This window comes from Capsicum annuum, chromosome 3 (assembly GCF_002878395.1).
Source record: "Capsicum annuum cultivar UCD-10X-F1 chromosome 3, UCD10Xv1.1, whole genome shotgun sequence".
In the NCBI taxonomy this organism is placed as follows: Eukaryota; Viridiplantae; Streptophyta; class Magnoliopsida; order Solanales; family Solanaceae; genus Capsicum; species Capsicum annuum.
Genome location: NC_061113.1, coordinates 100,886,657 through 100,913,619, shown reverse-complemented (window position 1 = coordinate 100,913,619; position 26,963 = coordinate 100,886,657). Strand labels below are relative to the sequence as shown.

The window sequence follows — 26,963 nt, the reverse complement described above, 5'->3', positions numbered from 1 at the left end:
TTTAAAGCGTCAAAAATGGATTCATCATTGCTAAAATTCATATTCATACACAAACGCCTACAGAATATCATATCCCCCTTGCTTAAAACTGAGATTCTCTTTACACCACAATTTCTCTGTTTGTTCCAAAAATTACTCTTTTACACAGTTACAAAAAAGAAGTCGCATGCTTCTCTGCCGTCTAGCATGTTTCAAAACTTGCATTTCAGTCTCCTAACTCTATTTCAATCACTCAACTCACGTCCAACAAGAGAAGTTGGTTCTAGTGCTGGGGACATTACTTTCAACAGATTCTTGCCACAGTTAGTCGTGTTTGTACGTCCCAAACAGCAGACAGTTTCAACCTCAAGGTAATTTCTGAATTGGACATCAATACCATGTGATGATCTGTTCTCCAGCACTATGAAGGACTCTGAACCAGGTCAAAATATTCCAGTATCTCCACGACTGCTGTGTTTAATTCATGTAAGACTGCTCTCAACATATTCCATTGCTTTCCTTTTCACAGCCTCCATTCGTTCATCATCACCAAGCGTATTTTCATACTCAAGATACTTTTTAAAGAGGAACTGCACTCCAGATATCACAGGCCATTAATAAAAAGGACAGGGCACCATCTTAAAACAAGAAAACCAACTGAAAGAAACATCACGACAAATATTCCAGGGTATTGAAAATATATATAATCACCTTCATCTTTTTGGGTGGAAGGCTAAGAGTAATTGCCCTTTCAAATAAACGGATCACATCTGCATTTCCCAGTCGAATCTCCTGTTCATGTGATTTAGTTTTGAGTCATGAACAGTAAAAATGATTTTCTTCACCCACACAATAGTGCAGTTCAATACGGTACCTGATCGAGATAAACGCTCCACAGATCAGTTCTCTTTGGATACTCGCGAAACATTTTCTCAAATAAGGAGCGACCCCTGTCAGAAACTACACACTTGAACTCTAGAATAGCTGTTTGTGTAATAAAGTTAAAATGTTTGTGCAGAAGAAGACTTAGCAAAGCACGATTCACCACTGACTGGACTCCATCTTGGTTTTGTTTCAATAGCCACTGAACCCGCCTGAGCCAAACCTAAATGCAAAGAGGACACAAAGAGTTAGCAACAGTTAAATAAGGATCAACCAAAGCACTTCCAAAACCACTCTTAGGTGTCACTACCTTGCACGAATGCTTGAACTTCTTGACCATCTTGTTAAGAAGTTCATCTGTGAGTTTGTGTTGCTCAGTCCTCTCATACATTCCTAACAAGGCCAAATGCACTTTTTTGGGATCACAATACTGCAATGCTCTTTGGAATACTTTTGCAACAGCTTCCTGGGGCATAATCAAGAATATGGGATTCAGAGGCAAATATTGGAATTGAAAAGTGAAATATAACAAACATAAATGGGTCAATATCATTGTTTTGCTGACCTCTGGTGGATTTCCATACTCGTTTTCTAAATTAAAGTAAGCAACCCAAACATTCAGCTTTTCCAACTCTTCTCACACATTTATCGTCCTCAAAGCCCTTGAGAAAAGAACCAAGACACAACTAACAGGTCATACATAATTTTCCATCACATTTTGCAACTCAATAGTACCTAAAAACACTAAATCAAACATGAGTTGTGCATTTGTTTGCACCTCATGTGGTTCTTTTAGTTGTTTCATGCAAGGAACCTTTTGGAGCAAAGTGTTATACTTAAGCCATATAGATCACATATATCTTCTGAGGCACTTAAATGTGATGGCACATCTGCCCAAGATAGTTTTTCCCAAAATGTGATGTTAGATTGACAGTCAAGGGAACAACCCTATTAGCTGGTCATGGAAACAATAGTGGAAGTCCAGAAGCCCATATGAAGTTAGCTGTTTTATGTGGTTGGTTGCTCACGAGGTGCAGCCTACTTGTTGAAATCTGCCTCATGAGCTGTTAACTAATGCTAGGTTGGCATGATTACATGGCTGCTAATGTGTTTTTTCTGTTTCCAGAAGATAGAATTTTCTGTAGTAGTTTTTCAGTTATGATTTTCCTAGTCTTTAGGCATATAGCTGTTGGTGGACTTAGTTCCTATTAATTAGGTAGTTCAGTTTTTTGAGTTACTGCATTAGTTACTGCAATTTGTTAGGATTTTGCTGTATTTAAACAACTTTGCAGCATAATAAAAACATCTCTCTTTTCCTCTTCATTTGTTTTTATTTTTTTCCCTCTGTAAACATCTATAAATTGGTATCAAGAGCCTTACTTCTTAAGGGACTTGTGAGAGACTTGTGAGTGTGTTTTTTTTTTTGAGTGTTTATCCAAATTTGTGGCTGCAAAACACCATTCAAACAATGGAGAATGCATGTTCTTTTTATGCTATGGCTCCGCCAGTTTTCGACGGAGAAAATTATCAAGCCTGGGCAGTGAAAATGCAGGCTTATTTGGAGGCCTGCGATTTGTGGCAGGCTGTCGAGGAAGACTATGAAGTGCTTCCTTTGCCAGAAAATCCAACCATGGCTTAGATTAAAGCTCACAAGGAGAGGAGAACAACAAAGTCCAAAGCTGAATCATGTCTCTTTGCTGCAGTTTCTACCACCATTTTCAGAAGAGTAATGATATGCAATTCCGCCAAAGAAATTTGAGATTTCCTCAAAAAAGAGTACGAGGGAGATAAAGAATCAGAGGAATGAAAGTACTGAACTTGGTCAGAGAATTCGAGATGCAGAGAATGAAGGAATCCAAAACCATTAAGGACTATTCTGACAGGTAGCTTCTGATTGCAAATAAGGTAAGGATACTTGGAACTGAACTTAATGACAATAAAATAGTTCAAAAGATTCTTGTAACCTTACCTGAAAGATATAAGGCAACTATTGCTTCATTGAAAAATACTAAAGATCTGTCAAAGCTTAGCTTGGCAGAGTTATTGAGTGCTCTGCAGGCACAAGAACAGCGAAGGGTGATGAGGCAAGAGGGATCCATCGAGGGAGCCCTGCAAGCAAAGTTGCAGCTTGGTTCAGGTACTGCTAAGGGTAATAAAGGAAAAGAAAAGAAAGGAAGTTATGAAAACTACGAAGGTATATCTGCAAAAAATGCTACTACCACCGATAACAACAAAAAAGGCAAATATCCTCCTTATCAACATTGTGGGAGGAGAAATCATCCACACTTCAAGTGTTGGAGAAAGCCTGGTATGAAGTACCGAAAGTGTCAAAAGCTTGGTCATGCCGATATTATTTGCAAAGAGAAGGGTTTACAACAACAAAATGAAGCACAAATTGCAGATCAAGAACAAGAAGAGCAATTGTTCGTGGCTACCTATTATGCAAGCAAAAGTTCAAGTGAAAGCTGGCTTATTGATAGTGGTTGTACAAACTACATGATCAGTGATGAAAAGCTTTTAAAGAGCTTGACAGATCAATTAAATCAAGAGTCAGGATCAGAAATGGAGAATACCTCCCAGCGACAGGAAAGGGGACCGTAGCAATTGAGAGTTATAAAGGTACAAAACTTATTTATGAAGTTGTATTTGTTCCTGAACTTGATCAAAATTTATTAAGTGTTGGACAACTGCTGGAAAATGGATTCAAATTATTATTTGAAGACAAGGTGTGTCTAATCAGTGATCCTAGTGGTCAGGAAATGTTCAGAATTAAAATGCAGGGGAAAAGTTTTTCCTTAAATCCATTCAACGAGGAACATATAGCTTTTCCAAGTCAGTCCATAGTTGCAGAAACGTGGCACAAAAGGTTGGGGCATTTCCATCACAAAGCTCTGTTGTTTATGCGAAGGAGCAAAATGGTAAATGATTTACCAAACTTGGAGGAGCATATCTCAAGATGTAAGGCTTGTTTGCTTGGCAAGCAAACTAGACTTCCATTTAAAAGTTCCACATGGAGAGCTACAGAGAAGTTGCAGCTCATTCATACCGATCTCTGTGGTCCGCAAAGAACTCCGTCGCTTAATGGCAACAGGTATTATATTATCTTCATTGATGATCTAACAAGAATGTGTTGGATTTATTTTATGAAGTTTAAGTACGAAGTTGCTGGAATTTTCATGAAGTTCAAAGCTTGGATAGAGAATCAGAGTGGCTGCAAGATTCAGGTTATTAGATCAGTTAATGGAACTAAATATACATCCGATAGGTTCAATTCTTTTTGCGAAGAAGCTGGAATAGAGCACCAGCTAACTGTCCCTTACTCTTCACAGCAAAATGGAGTTAGTGAGAGAAAGAATATAACAATCATGGAGATGTCCAAATGCTTGTTACAGGAGAAAAATCTGCCGAAAAAGTTTTGGGCAGAAGCAGCAAATACAACTGTCTACTTGCTGAATAGACTGCCTACGCGGGCGGTGGGAGGGAAGACTCCATTAGAGGCATGGTATGGTTTCGAACCTGATTTTAAAACCCTCAAGATATTTGGATGTCTATGTTTCTCTTATGTTCCACAGGTTAAGAGAGACAAGTTAGATAAGAAGGCAGATTTGGGAATCTTCATTGGCTATAGCTTATTGTCTAAAGCTTACAGGATCTTTCAACCTCAATCGGGCAAGATTATGGTAAGTAGAGATGTTCAATTCCTTGAAGATGAGCAATGGGACTGGAATTTTGAGGATTCTCGAGTTCCGAACGACAATTCAAAGTTTGATGAATTGGTGGATGATCAACCTATTAGGAGAACGAGGTCACTCTCTGATATTTATCAGAGGTGCAATGTTGCTATTTTTGAACCTGCAGGATACGAGGAAGCAAAAATTGATCAAAAATGGATAGATGCAATGAAAGAGGAGCTGTCCATGATAGAAAAGAACCAAACTTGGAAGCTAGTGGAAAGACCGCAAAACAGAAAAGCGATTGGAGTTAAATGGATTTTTCGAACAAAGCTCAATCCAGATGGTTCGGTAAACAAGCACAAAGCTAGATTGGTGGTGAAGGGCTACGCACAAGTTTGGGGAGTAGATTTTTCTAATACTTTTGCCCTGGTAGCTAGATTGGATACAATTCGAATGCTTTTGGCAATAGCGGCACAGAAAAGTTGGAAGATTTTTCAAATGGACGTGAAGTCTGCTTTCTTGAATGGTCCACTATAAAAGGAAATGTATGTTGAGCAGCCAGAAGGATTCAGTGTACCAGGAAGTGAAAATATGATTTATCTGTTAAAGAAAGCTTTACACGGGTTAAAGCAAGCTCCTAGAGCTTGGTATAGCCGTATGGATAACCATTTGCTAGACTTAGGATTCGAAAGAAGCTTAAGTGAATCGACTCTTTATGTCAAGAAAGTTGGCTCTAACATTATTATTATTTCTCTGTATGTTGATGATTTACTTGTGAAAGGAAATAATATAGCGTTGATTGAAGAATTCAAGGAGGAGATGGTGAAAGTCTTTGAGATAACCGATCTTGGAGAGATGACCTATTTTCTGGGAATGGAGATTAAGCAAACTCAGAATGAAGTGTTTGTTTGTCAAAATAAATACATGAAGGAGATTCTAAAAAGATTTAGAATGGAAGAATGCAAGAGTATGAACACGCCTATGAATCAAAGAGAGAAGCTAATGAAGGATGATGGTGCTGAACGAGTACAAGAAGGAAGCTACAGGAGCTTGATAGGATGTTTGATGTATCTTACAGCAACAAAACCAGATATATTGTATGTTGTAAGTGTACTGTCCTTCTTTTTGAATTCTCCAAGTGAATTGCATATGAAAGCTGCAAAAAGAGTACTCAGATATGTCAAAGGCACTATAGATTATGGAGTCAAATTTAGCAAGTGTCAGACTTTCAAACTTCAGGGATTTTCTGACAGTGATTGGGGTGGTTCTGCTAATGATATGAAAAGTACTTCATGGTACTGTTTTATTTTTGGCGCTGGATGTTTTTCTTGGTGTTCGAAAAAACAAGAGATTGTTGCTCAATCCTGCAGAAGCAGAATTCATTGTTGCGACAGCTGCGATCAATTAAGCTTTATGGATAAGGAAAATCTTTTGTGATCTTGGTTTGGAGATGAAGGAAAGCCCAGAGATATTTGTGGACAATCAGGCTGCCATTACTATTTCTCACAATCCAGTCTTTCATAGAAAGACCAAGCACTTCAATGTGAAGCTATATTTTCTGAGAGAAGTGCAAAAGAATGGTCTAGTGAATCTGGTATATTGCAGAACGGAAGAGCAGCTGGCTGGTATTTTTACGAAAGCTCTTCCAGCCAGCAAATTTGAATTCTTGAGAAGCAAACTTGAAATTTGCAGCTCTTGACGCAAGGAGGAGTGTTGAAGTCTGCCTCATGAGCTGTTAACGAATGCTGGGTTGGCATGATTACATGGCTGCTAATGTGTTTTTTCTGTTTCCAGAAGATAGAATTTTCTGTAGTAGTTTTTCAGTTATGATTTTCCTAGTCTTTAGGCATATAGTTGTTGGTGGACTTAGTTCCTATTAATTAGGTAGTTCAGTTTTTTGAGTTACTGCATTAGTTACTGCAGTTGTTAGGATTTTGCTGTATTTAAACAGCTTCTTTGCAGCATAATGAAAACATCTCTCTTTTCCTCTTCATTTGTTTTTATTTTTTTTCCTCTGTAAACATCTACACGACTCAAAACAAACTAGAGAGGGCTTTCATTATGCAACAGGTGCTTTATGCCTAACCGTGATGACTAAAACAGCAGACACTTATTCCTTCACTGTCCTGTGGCAAGTCAGATTTGGTCATTCTTTTTTAACCTATTCAAGATGCCTTTACCATGCATCGTGCAGTGAGGGATCTCTGACCATCTGGGGGGTTTGAACGAATAAGGAAGCTACGAGAAAGATTTGGAAAACTGTACCAGCTTGTGTTTGTTGGATATTACAGAAGGAAAGAAAATGCAAGATGTTTCGAAGGAAAAGTAGATCTGGTACCGAAGATTAAGTTCAGATGCTTATGACTTTTTTTGTGTAATCTTCAGGATGTCAAAAATGAAAATAGCTGGTTGATTTCCTCAATTCAGTACAAGGATAGGAATTGGTAGAAGGAACCCTTCTTTTTTCTTTTCTTTTTTTCTGTAAGAGAGTTCTATGTAAATGTACTAGAACCAACTTGGTGCTAGATTTTTCTCTTCTATCAATATGCATTACTAACCTGTTAATTAAAAGATCTTTTCATATGCTTGGCAATTTGACGAGGTAAACAGGCCAATATAATCTTCTTACTGTCCTGTTAGCATATTCACTGTCCTATCACATTGAAGCACAAGAAGCAGAATATTTTCCTTTCACAAGAAGCATATATAGTCTAGAAGAGCAACAATACCAATATGACCGAAGGTTTATTAAAATTCCAACTACAACTTTATAATTCAAACTCTTCATTTGCCAGACATGGAATTCACTGTTTGTTTTAGATGAAGAAAATATAACTTCAAAGATTTACCGTTCGGCGATCAATCGGGCCTTCTCAACATCAGCCAAAGACAGCACAAATGCCATGTATTTTATCCAGACAAAGCTGCTATTTGGGGAACTTCTAACTAATTTCTCAAACTCATCTTCATCTCTGGGAATATCTTTTTCCAGTAATCTTTCCTCGGCAGCTCTAATTTCTTGTTCCCTGCTTAAACAGATTTTATCATATGAAGACAGTTATGATATAGACAACATTACTCTCTATGAATTAGTAAAAACTGAAAGAACAGGTAAGAAAGAAATAAAAATGATTCAAACAGTTCCTCAATCTTTTAGCTTTTTTTGCTGCACGTTTCTTGTTCTTGTCATCTAAAGTATCGAAATTGATGGCATCACCTGAGTCTTCATTAACTACATCACACATATCCAAATTTTCAGTATCATCAAGTGGGACCTCCAGTGGCGGTATGGATGCCCGAGATTCAACTTCAGCAAGGAACAGATCCTTCCCATCAACAGATTCACCATCAAGATCCTCCCGTCCTTGAGAGCTCTTCTCAGGTGAAGGAGTTGATTCAATACCTATGGAAAGAGCATCTCCATTCACTAACCAGAACTCAGCCTTGCATCTGTTTCAGTACTTGTAGCATCATTAAAATATGATTTCTTCATCCCAAGTAAAATTCGATGTCTTTCCTTATCAACCTACAAAAGGTTGAAAAAATGAGTTTCGAATGTAACAGAACCAAATGGAAGAAATGACACACACACTATACAGCCGAAGTCATCCCTCTAGCTACTCTGAAAAGTTAGATTAGTACTTGTAGAAAGAAGGGTGATAAAAGAATTTGACATGCAAAAATCAAGTACCAACTTTTATAATTCACTTATATAGCATGATCTAACATTGTTATTATTGTCCAAACCAGGAGACGACGACAAAAATGAAAAAAAAACGAAACAAGGGATATAAACAAAATTATTTATCATTACTCTTCCTTTCCCTTTTGGCTTGATAAAATTCACGTATACAAAAATGTGTCTACACTACCAAAACTGCAGTGTTATACAGAACAAGCATTTACCTTCAAAATCTTTGCTGTCACTCTATCCCCAGCTTTGTGTCTAGAGTCAATAGTGTCAACATGATTGTCAGAGATCTCTGAAACATGGCACAACCCAACCTAGAAAATAAAGCTGGAATCATCAGCATACAAGTAAAACACAAGCTTTCTGCTAAGAACCATAGCTCATCAACATTGCAAACTGATGAGAAAAATACATTCATGATGAATATCAGAACTTGCTTATAGCTGATGAAAATACAAAGCAGGAAAAAGATATATTAATCAGTAAAGAGTATGAGAAATTCATTACAGTTGATGCAATAACAATAATGCGAAAAGCTATAGACTGAAATATTAATAATGAAGTGAGTGTGATCCATGTTCAAAAGTAACAATGTGGTCACTTAGGTCATAACAACTTACTGCCAAGTCACAACTACTGGAAGTGACCTGGTACATACCAAGTTTGTGTGATCAACTGTGATAAACAGACCATATGGTTCAACTCGCTTGACTCTGCCAGATATGACATTCCCAACAGTCAAATCACTTAGAGCATCATAATCAGAGCTGGGGGCACCAACTGCACTCGATGTCCTTAGAGTGACTTCCACTCGCTTGGACAATGGCTCCATGGAGACTACCCTGTAGTATAGGAACTTAGCATACGAGAACGAGAGGATTGATACAATAAATAATTTGTCCATACTGAGAAAACTTACTTTCCCATGACAAGTTTCCCAACAGGGAATTCTTTCTCTGGATTTTCCACATAGCCATCAGACAAGTTTGACAGGAGAACTTTAGCATCAACTTTGCGCGAACGCATTACAAAACAGCCTTTTGGTGTTACATTTTTCACATATGCCTAAAAGTAAAAAATGGAATACATTACACTTTAACAGGCAGAAAAAGGAAATTTGTCATCACTGCAGATGCAGTAACATAGAAAGAAACAAAGGCTAAAATGATCTTACCAATGAGTTTTGAGTATACAAACAGTTTATATCATATGTTCTTGTTTTCTTTGACAACTGAGAAATCAGTTCATTTCATATATGTTGAACGAATTTAATGGAAAATGATGAATAAACAAGAACTATTTATGCATATATAAGAATGAAGGATGAAGAAAGACATCATTTGGAGTCGCTATGATATGTCTATAATGATAACTAGAACCAGCTACTTCTGACTGAAAGAGGAAACATATACACACCCACACCCACATACATATACACTTGTTACAAAGTCAGTCCACATCCATTTATTTTACATATAAAATACAAGATGCAGTTGCTCGAGCGGAACAAAAAAGTTCATGCTTGAAAAAGTGTGAAAGAAGTTTCAGATGAAAGGTGAATTACATTCCAACAGAAAGGGAGAATGGAAAAATGAGAACAATAAATATTTGATGCAACAAAATTAGTTACTTCAAGATTTTGATATTAGTGGAAAGGAGAAACAAGGTGTATCTGAAGGCATAGTTATTAGCATTGATAAAAATTGAAGTACACATTCAAATCTCCCCACATAATATAATGCATCTCTTTTAGGAAGTCAGCCTATGTAGCAGAAGAGATCAGTTAATCAGCAAAGTGGCACTTGATATTATGCTTTGATATTGTAAGTGACAGCAATATGGAGAAAACTTAACTAGAGACACGTATGAGGATGAAAACGGAGCATGGTGTATGGGAGGCTAAACAGTTTATATGGGACAGATCAATGGACATATGTGATGGAACCTTGGGATGAACCCAGAACACCTAAGTTGAAGTCAGGAAAGATGTCATATTGGGAACCCGTGGTGGGATGAGGTCTGTTCATGGAGGAGAGACTTGAAGTTCAAAAGAAATCTAAATGGTTTGGTTCTGTATTTTAGGGGGAGGGTATTAGCTGTTAAATGCCAGCTTCTTCTAGCTATGATGCATATTTGCCTCTGAATGTGAAATCTGATGTTAAATATGTAGGGTATCAATTGGTTTTTGCCACTTACATTGAAGGATTTAAAGAAAGATATACTTCAAGAAAAGCAGATGTTGGATGAATAGCAAAGGGAATTGTCCTACTTGTGGGATTTTGATTTTGGGGCAAGTTGAAGAATTGAATAGGACAGACGAGACCGTCTGTAAGGAGTGAGCAGTAACTTAATAGCTAGATGTCCATGAGATGTTAGGAAGATCATTTCATTTTGTTCGAGGGAGAAAGGGAATCGTATGATCTTCTCCACTCATAGAAAGAATACATCCCTTGGACACCAAGGAAAGAAAAGGTAAATTACCTCAACATGATAATGAAGATGAAGCTTTCCTCATCTTTAAGAACCCGTTCAATCGATTAATTTCCAATTAGACAAGTGTTACATAAGATTCCATACTAGATATCATCAAAATTAACTTGCGACATCCATCAGAGTTTGGCATATATCAATGTTGTGCGATATCTTTTGCATGGAGGGGGATGAAGACACAAGCACAAGGGTATTATAGGTTTAAAGGTCAGAAAATTACGGAAAGAGAATGATAGCACATTAATGCAGCTTGCAAGAGAAAAAGAAACATTCAAATCATATTGTACCTGCACCATCATATCAGGATGAAGATCCTCAATCTTCTCCACCAATACAGGAAACTTCCTGAATAAACAATAACCCAAAAGAAAAAAATCAAATCAATAAGCAACAAAAAGAAGTACGGAAATGATATGGCCTATGGGTGAAAACACCCTATATATCCACATTGAAATAATTGCTAGATAGCCTCAAGGAGGGAAAGGAAGGATAGGTGGAAGTATGAGTCACTGAATACTTCCTTTTAGTACAACAACCTTCTCATCAAATTTTTTGGTGCAGTTGGAAAGACATCTAAATTGTTTCTTTTTTTCTTTTAATAACCGTGGTGTCCGGGCCAGATTGCGCGCACCTCGACTAATTCCAGGGGATACCTGCCACCTCCCACCAGCAGGAGATATCAGGTAACTCTGTCCACCAAGGCTAGAACAGATGGAAAGAGATCACCTAGTGTTTGTCTCTGTTGGGAATTGAACTTGAGACCTCACGGTGCTCAACCCACGTCATTGAACCACCAGGCCACACCCTTGGATGCATTGTTTCTTTTGGTTTTAGAGGGACGGAAATGCCAATGTGGAAGGGCTTCACTTTACTTCCCCTCATCTTTTATTTCCTAAGCCAAACAAAGGAAATAGCTCTTCACCCCTCCTATAGTACTCCAGTAATGAGTAATATTCCAATGTTATACAACAACATAACCAATTTTATAACCAATTTACCGAATAAATTATGAAACAACTATAACAGGACATTTTGGCCTAATCATCTATATTAACTTCCTTGGATCTGCAGCAAGGAGGATCGTGAACACATAAGAAGGTCCAATGCACTGGATGACAGAAGTCGTAACGCATAGCATCTATCAGCCTTTAAATTCATTGTCAGAACCTCTATTTTCCCGCCTAGTCAGCTAAATTGACAACCTCAGGTCTGCAAGGAGGAGGATATTGAAAACATAAAAAGGTCCAGTACACTTTAGATAATAGAAGTATCATTGGGATCAAGTGCATAACACACATTGACTGTAGAATTCATTGACTGAACTCTGCAGAAACCGCCTAAAAAAAGCTTAGGCTACAACATTTTTTTATCGTCTAGAAGAACCATCATCATATTCCAAAAGTAAAACATTTGTAGCATGTTTTTTTGCAGCATGATAAGAAATCTATTACCAATGAAGATTATAAATGCATTCAGGCTCATGAAGCTCATGTGTGTTGACCTTGAAGAAATAACACAAGAGGAGAGGAGAGAATACGTAGACGTCTTAGGAAGAGTCCTTAGAAAATTCAAGTGTAAGACATCTGGAACTTACACTGTCATTGAGTGCAGAGAGTTTCTGCTTCTGGGTTGCAGCGAGAGGTCAATATGAACAGTTCCCTTGCCTGAATGAGCAATCCCCAGTACTTTGCACTTTACAAATTGTCCTTCATGATATCCAGACAGAGGATCGGTTACCCCTGAATCTGTCAGTTCAGTGAAATGAACCTTACCATATAGGTAAGGATCAATCTGAACAAGCAGTCCACCAACGCCTGGAAGGATTTTGGAAATCCTGCCACCCAAAACACTGCCTTTACGAATATGAAATGTCATATTTTCACTTGAATGGTCTGTGGGACCATCTTCTTGACAAGCAGGTCTTTCTGGGTCAATCAACAGTGGATGTGAAATTAAGCGCACTAACTTCTTCTCCTTGTTACAACTTAAAACATAACCAGAGAAGGCCCTGCCAACAGAGAACCTTTTCTGAAATTCATCTAGCTCACTAGGCTCACTTGAGCTATTTAAGATATAGAGCTGGGCCTTAACATCTCGAGATATCGTTAGCCAAGCCCATTCACTGTCAACTTTGTACACAAAGCCAGAAACTAGCTGGCCAGTTGAATAACTGAATTTTTTAACGGGTTCAATTTCACCATATCCTGGACACAAAAGAACAACCATAGTCAGAACTCAAAAGGGATACCTTCAAAAATAAAAGTAGACTTGCATCACTTGAACATGATTGAATCGTGTCTATTTCACGAATGTTAATCTGAATATCTTAACAAACTTAGTGCATAAGATTTATGTTGGTTTTTATTTCTTTAAATGGAATAAACCTTTTCAGCATTCATAGAGGAACTCATAAAAGAAAGACAAGATTTTCAAGCTTATAAAGTGAAGTTTGTCGCCATGAACTCATGGAAACAACGAATGTGATTAGCGATCTAAAATTTAAGAGTTCTCAGCATCACGCATACATATGCCAGCCACAAATACATCAGACTGGGGAAAAAATAGTCCAATAAGAGAATACCCCGACATATCTTGTATATAGAGAAGGACAGAATCACGAGACTTTTTGGTGTTAGTAAACATAAAATAAGCATGCAAAGACATAAGGATTGGGTAAAATAGTGCCCTATTAGACATGCCAGGCTTGTGGAGCTTGCAAAGAGACAAAAATTAAGGCAGCAAACCTTCTAATATATCACACAATACAAACTTCAGTTTATTGCACTCTCTCAAGATCCCATCTGGAGTTTCACAGCCAAAAGTATACTCTTCACACTCTACAGGGCTTTAAGAGGGATGACATTTGATCTAACAACAAGAATGCAAATATGTTCAAAGCGAACAAGGTAGACGCCAAGCTCAAGTGGAAAAAATTCATAAAAGGTAATAGTCGGTAAAAACAAAAAAGGTATCATGCCATACTTAGCAATGTTATCATTTCACCTGCAAGTATGGATGGTTTAATGGATAGCTCCCACTGATAGACACTCTTAACACTTTCTGAAATATTAAACTTTGAAATGATCCTTGCAGTAAGTGTCTGCCCAAATCTGAAGTTACTAAATGGAGCTTCAGTATAATTGTCATCTGATGCCTATTCATCAAGAAATTGAAAGACACAAGTTACGGAACACAAAAAATTAAGTTACATTTATCTTTTTCTCCTATTCTTTTTTCTTTCAAGGCGGCAAGGATTTCTATAATCAGGTATACTTTCTTTCTTTGTCTATAATGCAAGGGAGGAACTCATTGCACTATTACATAATCATTTGAGAAGAAGTTATCAAATAATTACTTACCTCTGTTATGTGCACCCTCCCATGGAAACTGGACCCAAATTTTAGTCTCAGTTCAAGTGGACTTATTTCAGTAATCTGCAGTTAATTGAAAAGAAAAAATATAGTCCCAAGCTAATTTGTGACCTGAATCCTTCATGAAAAAATATAATCTATTACCAAGAAATATATCCATACCTCTGCCTGAACCAGCGATCCGACATTATAAGTAGATTTCCTTTTAGCCTCTTGGAATTTGACGTTTCAATAGCTTCACTGATAGACTTGAGCTGCAGCAGCAATCTCCCACTTGTTGAAGGAGAGGGAAGGGCCATAACAGTGGCAATGACACTATATTAAGGAAAAATGAATTACAAAATAGAAACAACAATACCCAGCATCAAATAAAAATGACCTACTTTAGCTTTCCATAAAATGAAAAGCACAGTAGCGTGATGGTAAACAATCCCCCCCCCCCCCTCAAACCCTAACCGCCCACCCACTCACACAACTAGCTCCCAAAATAAGTCATACTAATTTTAGTAAGTCCCATAATTATACTAATACTTATTGAGCCTTGACTTAGAATTCGAAGTCTCCTTATATTAAATACTAGATAGAAAGAGGTGTACATTCCTGACGTCCCTCCCTCAAAGTGATTCAAATTCCGCGGTAGCCTTCTCTTTTATATTCTTCCACTTAAGTATCAGCTAGCTATATCTTCTGACTTGCATGTGCACATACACGGGGTAAAGATGGTTTCTCCTACATTTCTACCCATGGTAACAGTACATTGAATGTTTACATTAGCTTAAGTTCCATCTACCCAAGTTCCCACTTCATAAAGATTATTACAGGGAAAAATTGGCATTGCTTGATATATAGATTATTCCATATTTCACTTGCAACCATACTACAAGAATCTTATACTTTTTTCCTTTCGATCATATCAATTAATCTATAATTCTATATCACAGCTACCTCATGCAGCCATTTGCTATTCACCAAGCATAAAATGCAAACCATGTCGAAGCAAGTTTTACTCTGAAATTTCTGATTCGCTTTACTTCCTTCTCAAGTCTAGTGATACTACAAGGTCCATGCTCATATTTCAAGGTGATTTTAAGTCACAAATTTTTTTTGCATAACCATGGTCTTTCAGTCAGCTTGTGCACATCTCGATTAATTCCGCGGAGTATTCGCTACCTCCAACCAGCACCAGCATATGCATCTGGTAACTTTATCCACCAAGGCTTGGATAGATAGAAAGAGATCACATAATGTATTTGCCTCTGGTGAGATTTGAACATGAGACCTCATAATTCTCCACCAACTTTATTGGCCACCAAGCGACACCGTTGGGTGCGTAAGTCACAACATTTGCCCCATGAACTAATATGCACATCTCATTTGCTTTACCGTTGGAATTTCTAAACATCACTTTGTTGAAGAGTCCCACATCGGGATCTTACTGGACGGTCGGTTTCGTTATATAGCTTGGGTAATCCTTACCTTTTTGGTTTGAGTTATACCCAAAATCCATTTCTTTCCATACGATCAAAGAAGGACCCCTCTCAATTCTTGTTTCCCAGTGTTGGACCACCCATATTAAAAGTTGCCCGCGCTCAACATGTTTAGTTGTGGCGCTAGGGGAGGGGGAGCGTGTTAAAGAGTCCCACATCGGGCTCTTACAGGATGGGTGGTCTTTTTACATGAATTGGACAATCCTCATATCTTGAGCTAGCTTTTGGGGTTGAGTTAGGTCCAAGATCCACTACTTGCAATTTTCATTGCAACTCAAATACCGGAAAAATTCCAAACTGAAGCAAAACCACAAAATAGTGAAAAAATAAAATAAAATAACAAAACATTTTTCTGGAAGGTGGTTGAGTGGTTGGGAGGTGGGCCTCCTGTGTGGCAGAAGACCTGGGATCAAATGCAGTCTCTGTCTGTTGCTGAGCCATGAGCTCGTTGCATGGAGCTCGCGTAGTGCGGTGTACATCTCCTTTGTGGTTTGTGCGCTATTGCACAGTGAGCAGGTTACCACAGAGTGCTCAACCGAAGGAAAGAAGTTGTGGCAGAGGGTGTGGGTTTCCCAGGAATTCCAAACAAAAAACATTTTCCTCTCCACTCGGACAACATAAATGGAATGACAATGAAAACACAAAAAAGACAAATAGAATAAGAATCATCAGGTTTTATTTTTTTATAACCTAGCATTATCAGGTCTTATTACCTTTTTCCATTGGTAAATGATTTAGGTGGAAGATTTTGAGTATTGTAATCAGCTCGTGATGCATATCCAAGAGTGTAGTTATATGATGGTAGTGAAACAACCTGGTTAACAGAAAAGCACGCCTACAACATGAATCGAAGTAGGCAGAATACAACAAAAAAAAAAAACAGGGGGAGAAAAATGAAAGACTTGCCAAGTAATTTTCTTTAACAATCTCCACAACAACATTTACAGTTTGATTTACTTCCAATTCTCCTAGTGTTTCCCTTTTGCATTTCTGTTTAAGAAGTAAAGGTAACCAAATACACCAGAAAAAAAAATTAGAGCAGTGCAACCAGAATAGATAGAAGATAAAGCAAGAAAGAAAATACAAAATTTATACAAAAATGTACTAGTTTTTCTCAGAAGAATTAGTACAAAAACAGTCCCCATCTAGTGATATGTGGGCTGCCCACCGGCACAGGCTCAAACCCTGCCGTAAACAAAAGCCTGGTATCTAAGTAGAAAAGGGTATAGGTACAGTCGATTATCCACTGAATTTCTAACTGTGCACACTGACCCTCGGGGATCTCCCGGTTGTAAAAAAGATCTTCAATGAGACGAATAAAACCGAGAGAATGAACAGTACAGTGTAACAAATGAAATAGCAAATTCAAGAATGACCTTCTGGGTTTGACTGTTAGTGGTCTCCTTCTTTGATTTATTCACAAAAGCAGGCTTCAAAGACAGATCCACCAGGCATTCTATCTTGGAAACATCAAGTACTGCTGTGCGAATACTTGAGCCAGTCTCCACAGGGATTCCACTTACTGCAAAGATATCATTTACTTTATTAGTTCTCAAGGAAACAAACAAAAACTGTATAAGGAACTTACACTGATAGTGGGAAATAAAACCAAAAACGTCATCACATTTCTGAAAGCTTACTACAACACCGAATTCCTTTATTTCATGAACTCTTCCCTTCACAGTGCAACTCAGATTAAACTGTTCCACCCATCTTAAGTCGGAACCTCCAGAGTCCACTGACTGCAGCTTGGCAATCTGATAGCAGAGAAAGAAGAACAAAGATCCATTCCAACTGATATAGATTCTAAGAGAAAAGAGTATTCCCTACATCGTCTTCTATATAACAAGATCTGATAGAGGACACAGTCCAATAAACATGTCATATTTATGAGCATCGGTTACTTATTATTGAGTTTTTGGGATACACAATTAATGGAAAAAAAACAATTTTACTTACATGGACCTAAGTTTGGGATGCGGGAAGCGAGGTTGAGATGGTTCGGGCATGTGATGAGGAGATGCTTGGATGTCCCAATGCAGAGGTGTGAGAGGTTGGTTATGGATGGTTCCAGGAAAGGTAGACGTAGACCCAAGAAGTACTGGGGAGACGTGAATTAGCTAGGAGGAAAGGTGTAAGTAGATCCAAGAAGTACTACGGAGAGGTGATTAGATAGGACATGGCACAGTTTCAGCTTATCGAGGATATGACCTTAGATAGGAGGTTGTGGAGGACACGGGTTAGGGTAGAAGGTTAGTATGTGGGAGTGCATTGTCTTGATGTTTGTCCATACTAGTGATTGTAGTATTACTCTTGTAGTTTCTTGTCCTTCGATTTTTGTTACTATCTGTTGTTTCTTGTACGTGGCTTATCATACTGCTTTGTTGTAGTACTATACGTTGTTTCTTGTACTTCCATTATTTCTTTTCCTGGACTGATTTTCTTGAGCCGAGGGTCTATTCAAAACAGTCTCTCTATCTCTAGGGTAGGGGTAAGGGTTTGTGTACCCTCTAACCTCCCCAGACCCCACTTTGTGGGACTACACTAACACTGGGTATGTTATTATTGGCATTTTATTGAACAATGAAGACACTAGAGACTCCAATGCAAAACCTAAGCACTCAGGATAATTTTGAATCTTGTTTCAGGCTACCACATTCTCCTCTGTAAGCAGAAAATAAAACGAACATACAAGCCCACCTGTTATGGACCCAAGGCAGGTATTCACGCTCTTGAAAGTTGAAAAGGTTAATTAAATGATAAAACAGATGAGCAGAAACTATAAAAGACTTTGATCATTCAAGTCAAAAGCTACAAATATGGAGATGAGGAGATCTATGGTACTTCCAAAAGTTTGTAGTCAAAACAGGCAACTCATAAGAACATATGATAAGTTTACTTCCAGTCCAAAAGAACACAACCAAGAACAAGTAAGTGAAGATAAATCAAATGGGAAAAGTCTGGCTATATTTGGGTCAAAGTTGAACAATATGTAACATAACTCACCCTATGGGCATAAGATTTAAAGTGAATTTAATTTAACCCAATTAAAAAAGATTTACAGAGAATTTAGGAAGTTCCAAGTGCACTATCAGATAGACAGTCCCTCCCTTAATAAAGGCAGAAAATCTGCCTACCCAAGGCCCATACCAGAAGTCTAACAGATTTCCAAAAGATTTGTTCTATGTTCTGATAGTTTTCTTCCCTACCAATTGCAGATGCAACTTCCAGGAAGTAATTGGCTAAAGATGCAACAGACAGAGAAAACACTCCGTATGACAAGCAAACAGGAATATTGCCAGTCAAAAGACCAACAGGGCTTTTCTGCAACATAGAATTCACGGTCAGTAATTACCTAGACTCCACAAGGAAGTATTCTTGAATAAAGGATGCATCCGTTGAAGAGCAAAAATACTGCTTCAAAGAAACTGTAATTCGACTTGTTTCACTGCTGACCTGGATGAGAAAGGGAAGGGCAGAACCAAAATTTCACTGGGAATCCCAAAAGCATAACATACTAAAGCTTCAGTGTACCAAACTGTTTTGTTGACCTACATCAACAACGTTAGTGCGTACAGACTGTCCAATCTGGTAAACTTCAGAAAGACTAGATCTTCTGTCATCAGTAGTCTTCATGAAAAACAAAATGGCGATGACTCAACATTTTCTATTGATCATATTGTGCACTTCATCCAAATAAAAGAGACAATCATGAAGGTAATAGATTTACTGCAAGAAGAATATATGCCCTGTTTCTTGGAGAAAACCCAGTCAAGCGCCCAAGGTAGCGAATGAAGATACCACTTTCAATTATATTACAAATATACCCCGGGATAAAACAATATATACTGTAGTTAGCGGAGAAGTGGAATTACCAGAAAGTAATATCATGGTCAATAAACCAACTTCAACTACTAATGCTTTGAGCATTTCAAAAGAAAAACTTTAGTTGTTGTGATCTCTCCGGTTATGAACAATCACTAGTTTGTAAGAACCATGCCTACCCCACAAGAAAAGGAGAAAAACAAAGATAAAAAATGTGCCTCAGTTCCTTGCCATTGGATTATAAACAGTTGCCTAGCTTACCTAGAAAGGAGGGATGAAAGAAACTCAAAAACTATGAAGTACATTTCTTACATGCAGCACCGAGTTAAGACGGACTTGGTTAACATCAGCGGAAGTTGCTGAGCTGAGGTCGCAAGAGAATGTTTTGCAGAGAGTATTAAATTGCTGCCGTCAACGTCTACAAACATCAAACACCCAAACAAATATCTAGTCAGTGCAGTGTCATGTTCAAACACTCTCTCTCATGCAGCCTCAGAAACTAAAGAACATAGAAATACCACAGGTCAATCTATGGACAATAGTTGGTTAAATTACAGAAGAATCACATAACAAGTAGAGGATACAAAGTTAACCGCAGCATTAATATAAAGGTATTATAATGGGCATCTCCAACTCCAACATCTACAGCATACTGACTAAATCAGTATTGCTGAATCAGCATTCAGTACTTGACGTTGCAGAATGCAACTAGAAAATCTAGAAGTCTCTTTCCCCTCTTCAAACTTGTACTGTTGTATTCCTCAGCATTAAGGATGTGAGAGAGATAGAGAGCTAGTTACAAAGTTCCTAGAAATTCTACAACTTGATCTACTACTTCTATACAATGTTCTTTACACCAAAAATAAAAAGATCAAATACAATTGTCTTTCACTTCCTGAATTGAATTAGACCTATCTTCAAAACATTCTCATTTCTTTTCTTCCATACAGACTACAAAATACAAGCCCCCCCCCCCCCCCCCCCACCCCTCAAACCTTTTCTCACCCAACAAGTCAGTAAATCTGGGTTATGTTCTAGCATGGTCCAATTAACCTATGTAAGGCTAAAAAACATTGCCCAAATTTGAGCTGTGAATCTACAGTGGAGGAACAGATGGCTGTTTGTTTCCCTTGCTTCACTGCACAGGCAGCATCTGGAGACTACAGGTAGTCTCCTTTTCTGGAGCACTTCATGTGTTAAGCAAGATCTCCTAGTCACCAGACAAGTGAAACATTTTAATTTGAATGGTGCTATACTTTTCCAGATTTTCCTCCATAGGATTACCCCTTGCAGATTCCTCCTCTCTTCTGCTTTTCAGTTTTCATACTACACCAATGATAAGTTTTGCTCTCAATGACACGCTAATCTAGATTAACAAGAAATCACCTTTTTGCTATTATTGAATAGGCATACAACCACTTTGGCTTCTTCTCAGTAAAACTATTAGCTATGTCTTTCGAACAAATAAAATACAAAATTACTGGACATCTAAAAAGTGAGCTATGAAAAAGAATTGGCCAGAAATGAGCAAATATTACCTGAAGAGATATCTCGATACAGCTAGATGTAGGATAGAGTAAGTACCAAGAACCAAAAGCTGACTCCATTTCTTGCTTTGGGTTTCCTTATGTTTTGACTCTTTCTTTTGTTGTTTTTGGCTATGGTCGGAGGCATTTCTCGACCAGATTATCTTTGGTTTTGTTAGAGGCTTTGTTGGACGTTACAATGGACATGGGATTTGTTGTTGAATTCTTAGACTTCTTTTGAGTCATATTTACTCATACTGTTTTGCGATGGGAATTCCGTTGTTATATTATATTATGCTCAGGTTGACTAGGCGAAGAAGGTGGTCTCCGGTCCTCGGTGGACTTGAAATACCTATCAAGATGTTGTGGCTAGATCTGGAAAAATAGAAAGCAAGATGTTATGGCTAGATCAAGTCCAAAGGTAGAGTATCGAGCTATGGCATTGACTACGTGTGAGCGTATATTGTTGAGACAACTTCTCTGGTAATTGAAGATGGGAGGAGTTGAACTGATGAAATTGATTTGTGATAACCAAGCTGCACTACACATCGTTTCTAATGTCGTATTTCATGAAAGAACGAAGCACATTAATATAGATTGTCACATCATTCGAGAGAAGAGTGAGTCGGGATATATCTCCACAAGTTTGTCAACTCGAAAGATCAATTGACAGATACTTTCACATAATCACTCTGAAGATCCAAAGTTGACTATATTTGTGGCAAGCTAGGAGCATATGACTTATGCGATCCAGCTTGAGGGAGAGTGTTAAATATGATATTGATATTACTAGATAATTTAAATATGTGAATATCTCTATATTTAAATAATGTAGATGCGTGAATATCCTCAAATCCCCAAAATTAGGCACTTAGAATATTGTGTAATTAGTTTTCTTCCTTATTTACATTTTATGTAACACTATTTAATCCCAATTGCTTGAGAGAATGAATAATCAAGACACAAATTCTCTTCTCTTCTCTCTTTAGTTACTTATCAATTTTCGTCAGTGTTGAGCAAAAATAATCAACACCACCAAGAGGTCGAGATGACCATATATTTTATACACGCCTCCGACAATTTTCCAACAACAAATCAACTTTATGGCAACGTTAACTACTTTTTCAACAACTTTTTCAGTTTGTTCCTTTTCAAGTGAGGTCACCTAGACGTCCCGCACGGTCCTTACCAGTTTTCTTGCAGATATTTTCACCAAGTCCCTTACTGTCCTCGTATTAATTACATCCATAACAAGGTTGGGTACATATGACTTGTATGCACCAGCTTCAGTGGGGTGTTAGAATAGGAATAAAAAAGAAATAACATATATAATCCTACTTGAAAAATAGTGCAATGTAGTGTCCTAGTTGGAAAAGAACGGTAATGTAGTGTGTATAAATAGGGTCTCAATGTAATAATATAGATACACAATTCCATAAAACTTATTTCCAATATTTCTCACATGATACCAGAGTCTTTACGATCTTGATAAAGAATCAAAGAGCTTCCGTAGCCAATGAGCGATTCACCCACTTGGCCAATGATTATGTTAGCAGAAGTTGGGCCTATAATATATACATGAAAAACATTCACTTTCTCATATATGATTTGCATAGCACCGTGCATCTCTCGTGACTACTTTCTCATATTTAATTTGCGTAGCACCGTGCATCTTTTCGATGACTACTTTCTCATATCTGATTTGCATAGCACCGTGCATCTCTCCAAACTACTTTCTCATATTTAATTTGCATAGTACCAGGCATCTTTCTCATATTTGAATTGTGTAGCACCGTGTGTCTTTTCGGTGACTCCTCAAATCTAATTCATAGTTTCAATTTTCCTTAATGTGGTCCAAAAAAAACAAACACCACCAAGAGGTCGAGATGACCATATATTTATACAAGTTTTCAACTATATTCCCACGATAGATCGACTTAAAGACAACGTTTACTACTTTTTCAACCATATTTTCAGTATGTTCTGTTTCAATACGGTTGCCCAGACGTCCTGAGCAGCCCTTACTAGTTTTGCTTATAGATATCTTCACCAAGTACCTCATTGATTCTCGTATTAATTACATTCAGAAGAAATTTGATACATATGACATGTAGGCACCAGCTTAAGGGGGTGTTAGACGAGGAATACAGACACTAGTAGTATATGAAATCAGCTCAAGGGGGTGTTAGAAGAGGAATAGAAACAGTGGTAGTATATGAAATTCTACTTGAAAAAAGATTGTAATGTAGTGCCCTAGTCGGAAAAGGATTTAATTGTAGCGTCTATAAAGAGGATCTCAATGTAATAATGTAGATACATAATTCAATAATATTCTTCTCTATAATTTCGTATATTTTTAAGGTGCAGAATGAATAAATTAGCGGTATCATGCTCATATTATGTTTTGTGTTTTCAATATGACCTAATGATGTTGAAAGGTAAGAAATATGCAAAAAAAAGTTCAGCTGACAATTAGACAGCAATTTCTAAATTACGAAACTTGTGCCAACGAAATATTTCTCACAAACAGACTGATGTTACCAACTTGGTATCTGAAAGAAAAAAGAATTTGCACTGGCAGAAATAAGAAAAAGAGAATAATCAAAATAATGGAAATACAACAAGCTTATTCCTGATAATGGTCCGGTAGATTCAACCTAAACTCATGAAATTGCTTCAAAATCCAACTAGTGAAAACTCTTCACTTTGTACAGTAATTCAGTAGTTCATTCCAATAGGATGGCATGAGTTGGAACAAATATATAACTTAGTGATACAATATTGATTTCCTACAATTGATAACAGAAGTTCACAGGAGAAACTATCATAATGTTTGATGTTCCCGTCTTTTAAGGAGCTAACGAACCCTTATAGATATGGTTGACAACTGAATTTCCCTAATAAAGAGCTCTATTGAATACCTTCAAGTCTTTGACCCCAATATCCCTACCTTCACAAGAGATGCATAGTTTCCTACTTAATAAGATAGAACTTTGGTTACCTGCCACAAAACCTTTCTCATCAATTTCTCCAACCTGTATGACACGTTGTGGACATCAAAGAATATAATAGGTCTAGATGTTGAACAAGGTACTCTTGCCCAATTTCTGTTTTCCCTGCCTTCCAACAATATTGTATCCTCTTTTTAGTGTCTCTTTCTCTTCTAACCCCATCTCTCAGAGTTCCATAAGGCACAATCCTTGTGAGAAGTCACCAAAGATAATCCGAGGTGAGGTGGAGGTGGGGCGCTTCAGATGGCTGAAGCGACGTGAGGTGGAAATGTTAAGCGAAAGAAATAACCGTTTCTTTTTAAAAGAAGAAGTCATTTTTTATTGGAGGAAAGAAAAGGATTGCTACTTTCATAGAATTACATTCATGTCTGCCTCACTACTGCTTCTCTCCATGTCTAGGGTCCCTGTAACACCTCATACTTCCATACTAAGGGTTGGACCCATTGAGCATAGATAATGAGATCTGAACCCAAAAATATGATTATGCTGGGAATTAGAATTTATTAAGAGCATTCATGTAGTGTCAATAAAAATGCGGCCGTACCCGACGGGATGCTCATGTTTAGATTCCAACACGTCAAATTGCTCGGCAATCCGAGTTTGGTACAAGATCTTACGCACGATTTAACAAAATCAGGATTTTTAGCCTAAGTGTTGGCCGAGATAGAAGACGTGACACGATGTCAATTGATACAAAACAGCCCACAACACACAAGAAGAGAACACAACACCAAAGAAGAAGACACAACCCTTAGGACCTCCTTTTGATACAAACCAGCCACCAACTCAACAATAACAAGGAGAAACACACCAAGGCAGCAACAACACGAGATGAACAACAACACTAAGATAGCAACAACCAACGGATTTGAGATTACAAGGAACAAACACTCACATGATTACAAGAAAATAAAGGGATAGGTAGTGTGACATAAACTATTGCAAGAACTAAGAACCTAAGTATGTTTCAAACATTAAGACCCTTAACTACCGTAATAGCAACACCAACGCTCTTACGTAGACACAAGAGGGAATCCACCACTCAAGCACTAACGTTTCTAGCCAATTTTTCAGGACTAGTGATTCCACACTAATGCCACCCTAGTTACGACTACACACACTCTCTCAAGAGATGAGCCTTTCAATAACATTCAACAAGTGTAAAATAACCTAATACTAGCCTACTTATAGTCTTATTACAAAACAAAATATGAAAAGTTTAAAAGGCCCTTAATGAAGGGGCGCCCTTGGAGTGTAAGCTAGGGGCGGCTTTGGAGTGTTTCCAAGACCTTCTTCATACTTCAAGGTCCTTCTTAATGGCATTCCCTCGGGTGGACTCTTGACACACTCACACACGTCTATCTTCATGATCATGCCCGTATCATCCTCTCTATCTTGAGAGGAATTTGACCTCAAATTCACAGCTTCATTTTCTTCAATTAGGCACTTCACACGCACCATCATGCGGCCAAATATCTTCACCACCGTTTCATTTTTCACCTCGGTGTCTTCTTGCTCTCCATCTTGAGATTTGCATCAATCTCAGCCGATTCAATTCCCACCTCGTCTCAAAATAGTACAATTTTCCCTACCTAAGAATCACATTTCTCCAATTTGGACATTCACTAGCCTTGTGTCCCCACCCTTGACATTTGAAGTATTGAAATCCCTTAGGATGAGAAGGAGGATTAAGTTTGCCTTCATTTCTTGGAGGGTACCTTTGGGCAGCCTTGTCTCGGGTTGGACAGCCTTGGCCTCGGGTTGTTTTGCATCTAATGAGTGATCCGCGTTCTTGTTCCACCCGAGGGAGATTTTCCCTTAGATTTGTAATTCGACCTCTCCTTGAGCTCCCTTTCAACCTCTAATGTCGCTTGGAAGATGCCATCTATAGTGTCAAACTTGTGAAGCATCATGTGTGTAGAGATGTCATTGTTCAACCCAACCTTGAAACGTACAATGTCACCACTCACTTACTCTCCTCGGTGATCAAGCTTCAACATCAACTGTTAGAATTCATCATAGTAAGCCATGACACTCTTGCTACCTTGCCACAAATTGTACAACTTTGCAAGGGGCCCATGCCTATAAGTCTCGGGCAAGTACCTTTACCTCATAAGGTTCTTCAATCTAAACCAAGGAGGAGGTTGTCCCACAATCACTTCATTCCCAAACCTCTTAACATACTCCCACCACGTGTTGGCATACCCTTCAAAGTGAGCTATAGCATAGCAACTCTTCTTGTCTTCAGTGAGATCATTAAGTAGGAATATCTTGTCACAAGTTGACTCCTATGCAAAATAAGCTTTAGGATCACTCTCACCCTTGAAAATGGGAAGGTTCACTTTGATAGAGTTGATACCCATATCCCTTTCTTGGTGGAGGTTTCCTTGTTGGTTCCATTGACCAACTTTTCCTTCATGCCCTCGATTTCCCCTTTGATCCACATGTCTTACTCTCATCTCATCTCATCTTCCATCATATAAGCTTCATCATAGACTCCATACCCTTCATGTTCCTCTCTACTACATTCCTCTACATAGGCGAGTCAATTTTGGTAAAGTGGAGCTTGGAAGGGAGGAATTTGATTTGGTGGAGGTTATGGCCTTTGGTTAAGTGGATCTTGGATTAGAGGATTCGGGGTTAGTAGGGGCATTTGGTTTCCAAGTCCTTGTTGGACTTGATCAAATTGTAGGGGAAGTGGTCTATTGAGTTCTCAGTTTGGAGGGTAATTGGTATTTGGCTTGTGGCATTTAGTGGTGGTCTTGGAGGATTGAGCATTTGGTGTAAGGTTTCGGGGGTAATGGTGGCGGAAATGTTTTGGTCATGCCGACTTGTGGAAACATAGTGGTGTCGAAGAGTAGAAGCACAAAAGTTCCTTCGACTCTCCATATGATCCAACCTCTCACTCAACGATGACACATCCGTTTGCACCTTTTCCATGCTTCGGTTGAGAGCTTCAATCCCAGCCAAGATAGTACTAAGAACATTGTTATCAACGGTTTGAGAGGTTGTCCCCTCGGTTTCCAT

General features: G+C 38.1%; 1 protein-coding gene, 1 non-coding gene and 1 pseudogene across 2 annotated transcripts; 1 reads left to right on the top strand and 2 right to left on the bottom strand.

The window, feature by feature from the left end:
- LOC124885329 lies at positions 1-17,029 on the bottom strand (annotated as a pseudogene).
- LOC124897473 lies at positions 9,544-9,623 on the top strand. Its single transcript, XR_007054191.1, has one exon. It is a non-coding gene; the product is annotated as a small nucleolar RNA R12 (small nucleolar RNA).
- On the bottom strand, positions 16,951-26,963 carry LOC107865279 (rRNA biogenesis protein RRP5-like). The gene is made up of 6 exons (XM_047408393.1): positions 26,768-26,963; positions 19,712-19,817; positions 19,321-19,422; positions 19,130-19,202; positions 18,930-19,030; positions 16,951-17,096 (listed from the first exon to the last, which is right to left on the bottom strand). Exons 1-6 carry the CDS (start codon positions 26,961-26,963, stop codon positions 17,045-17,047), a joined length of 630 nt encoding a protein of 209 aa, XP_047264349.1. The 3' UTR covers positions 16,951-17,044.

What these genes read in the sequence shown, in the direction of transcription:
- LOC107865279 (XM_047408393.1), bottom strand. Translation starts at nt 26,963, where the DNA reads ATGGAAACCGAGGGGACAACCTCTCAAACCGTTGATAACAATGTTCTT. An exon ending in TTTTCTCCAAGAAACAGGGC is followed by an intron (nt 19,203 to 19,320) that starts ATATATTCTTCT and finishes TTTCATGAAGAC; the next exon opens with TACTGATGACAGAAGATCTA. An exon ending in TACGCACTAACGTTGTTGAT is followed by an intron (nt 19,031 to 19,129) that starts GTAGGTCAACAA and finishes TTTCTCATCCAG; the next exon opens with GTCAGCAGTGAAACAAGTCG.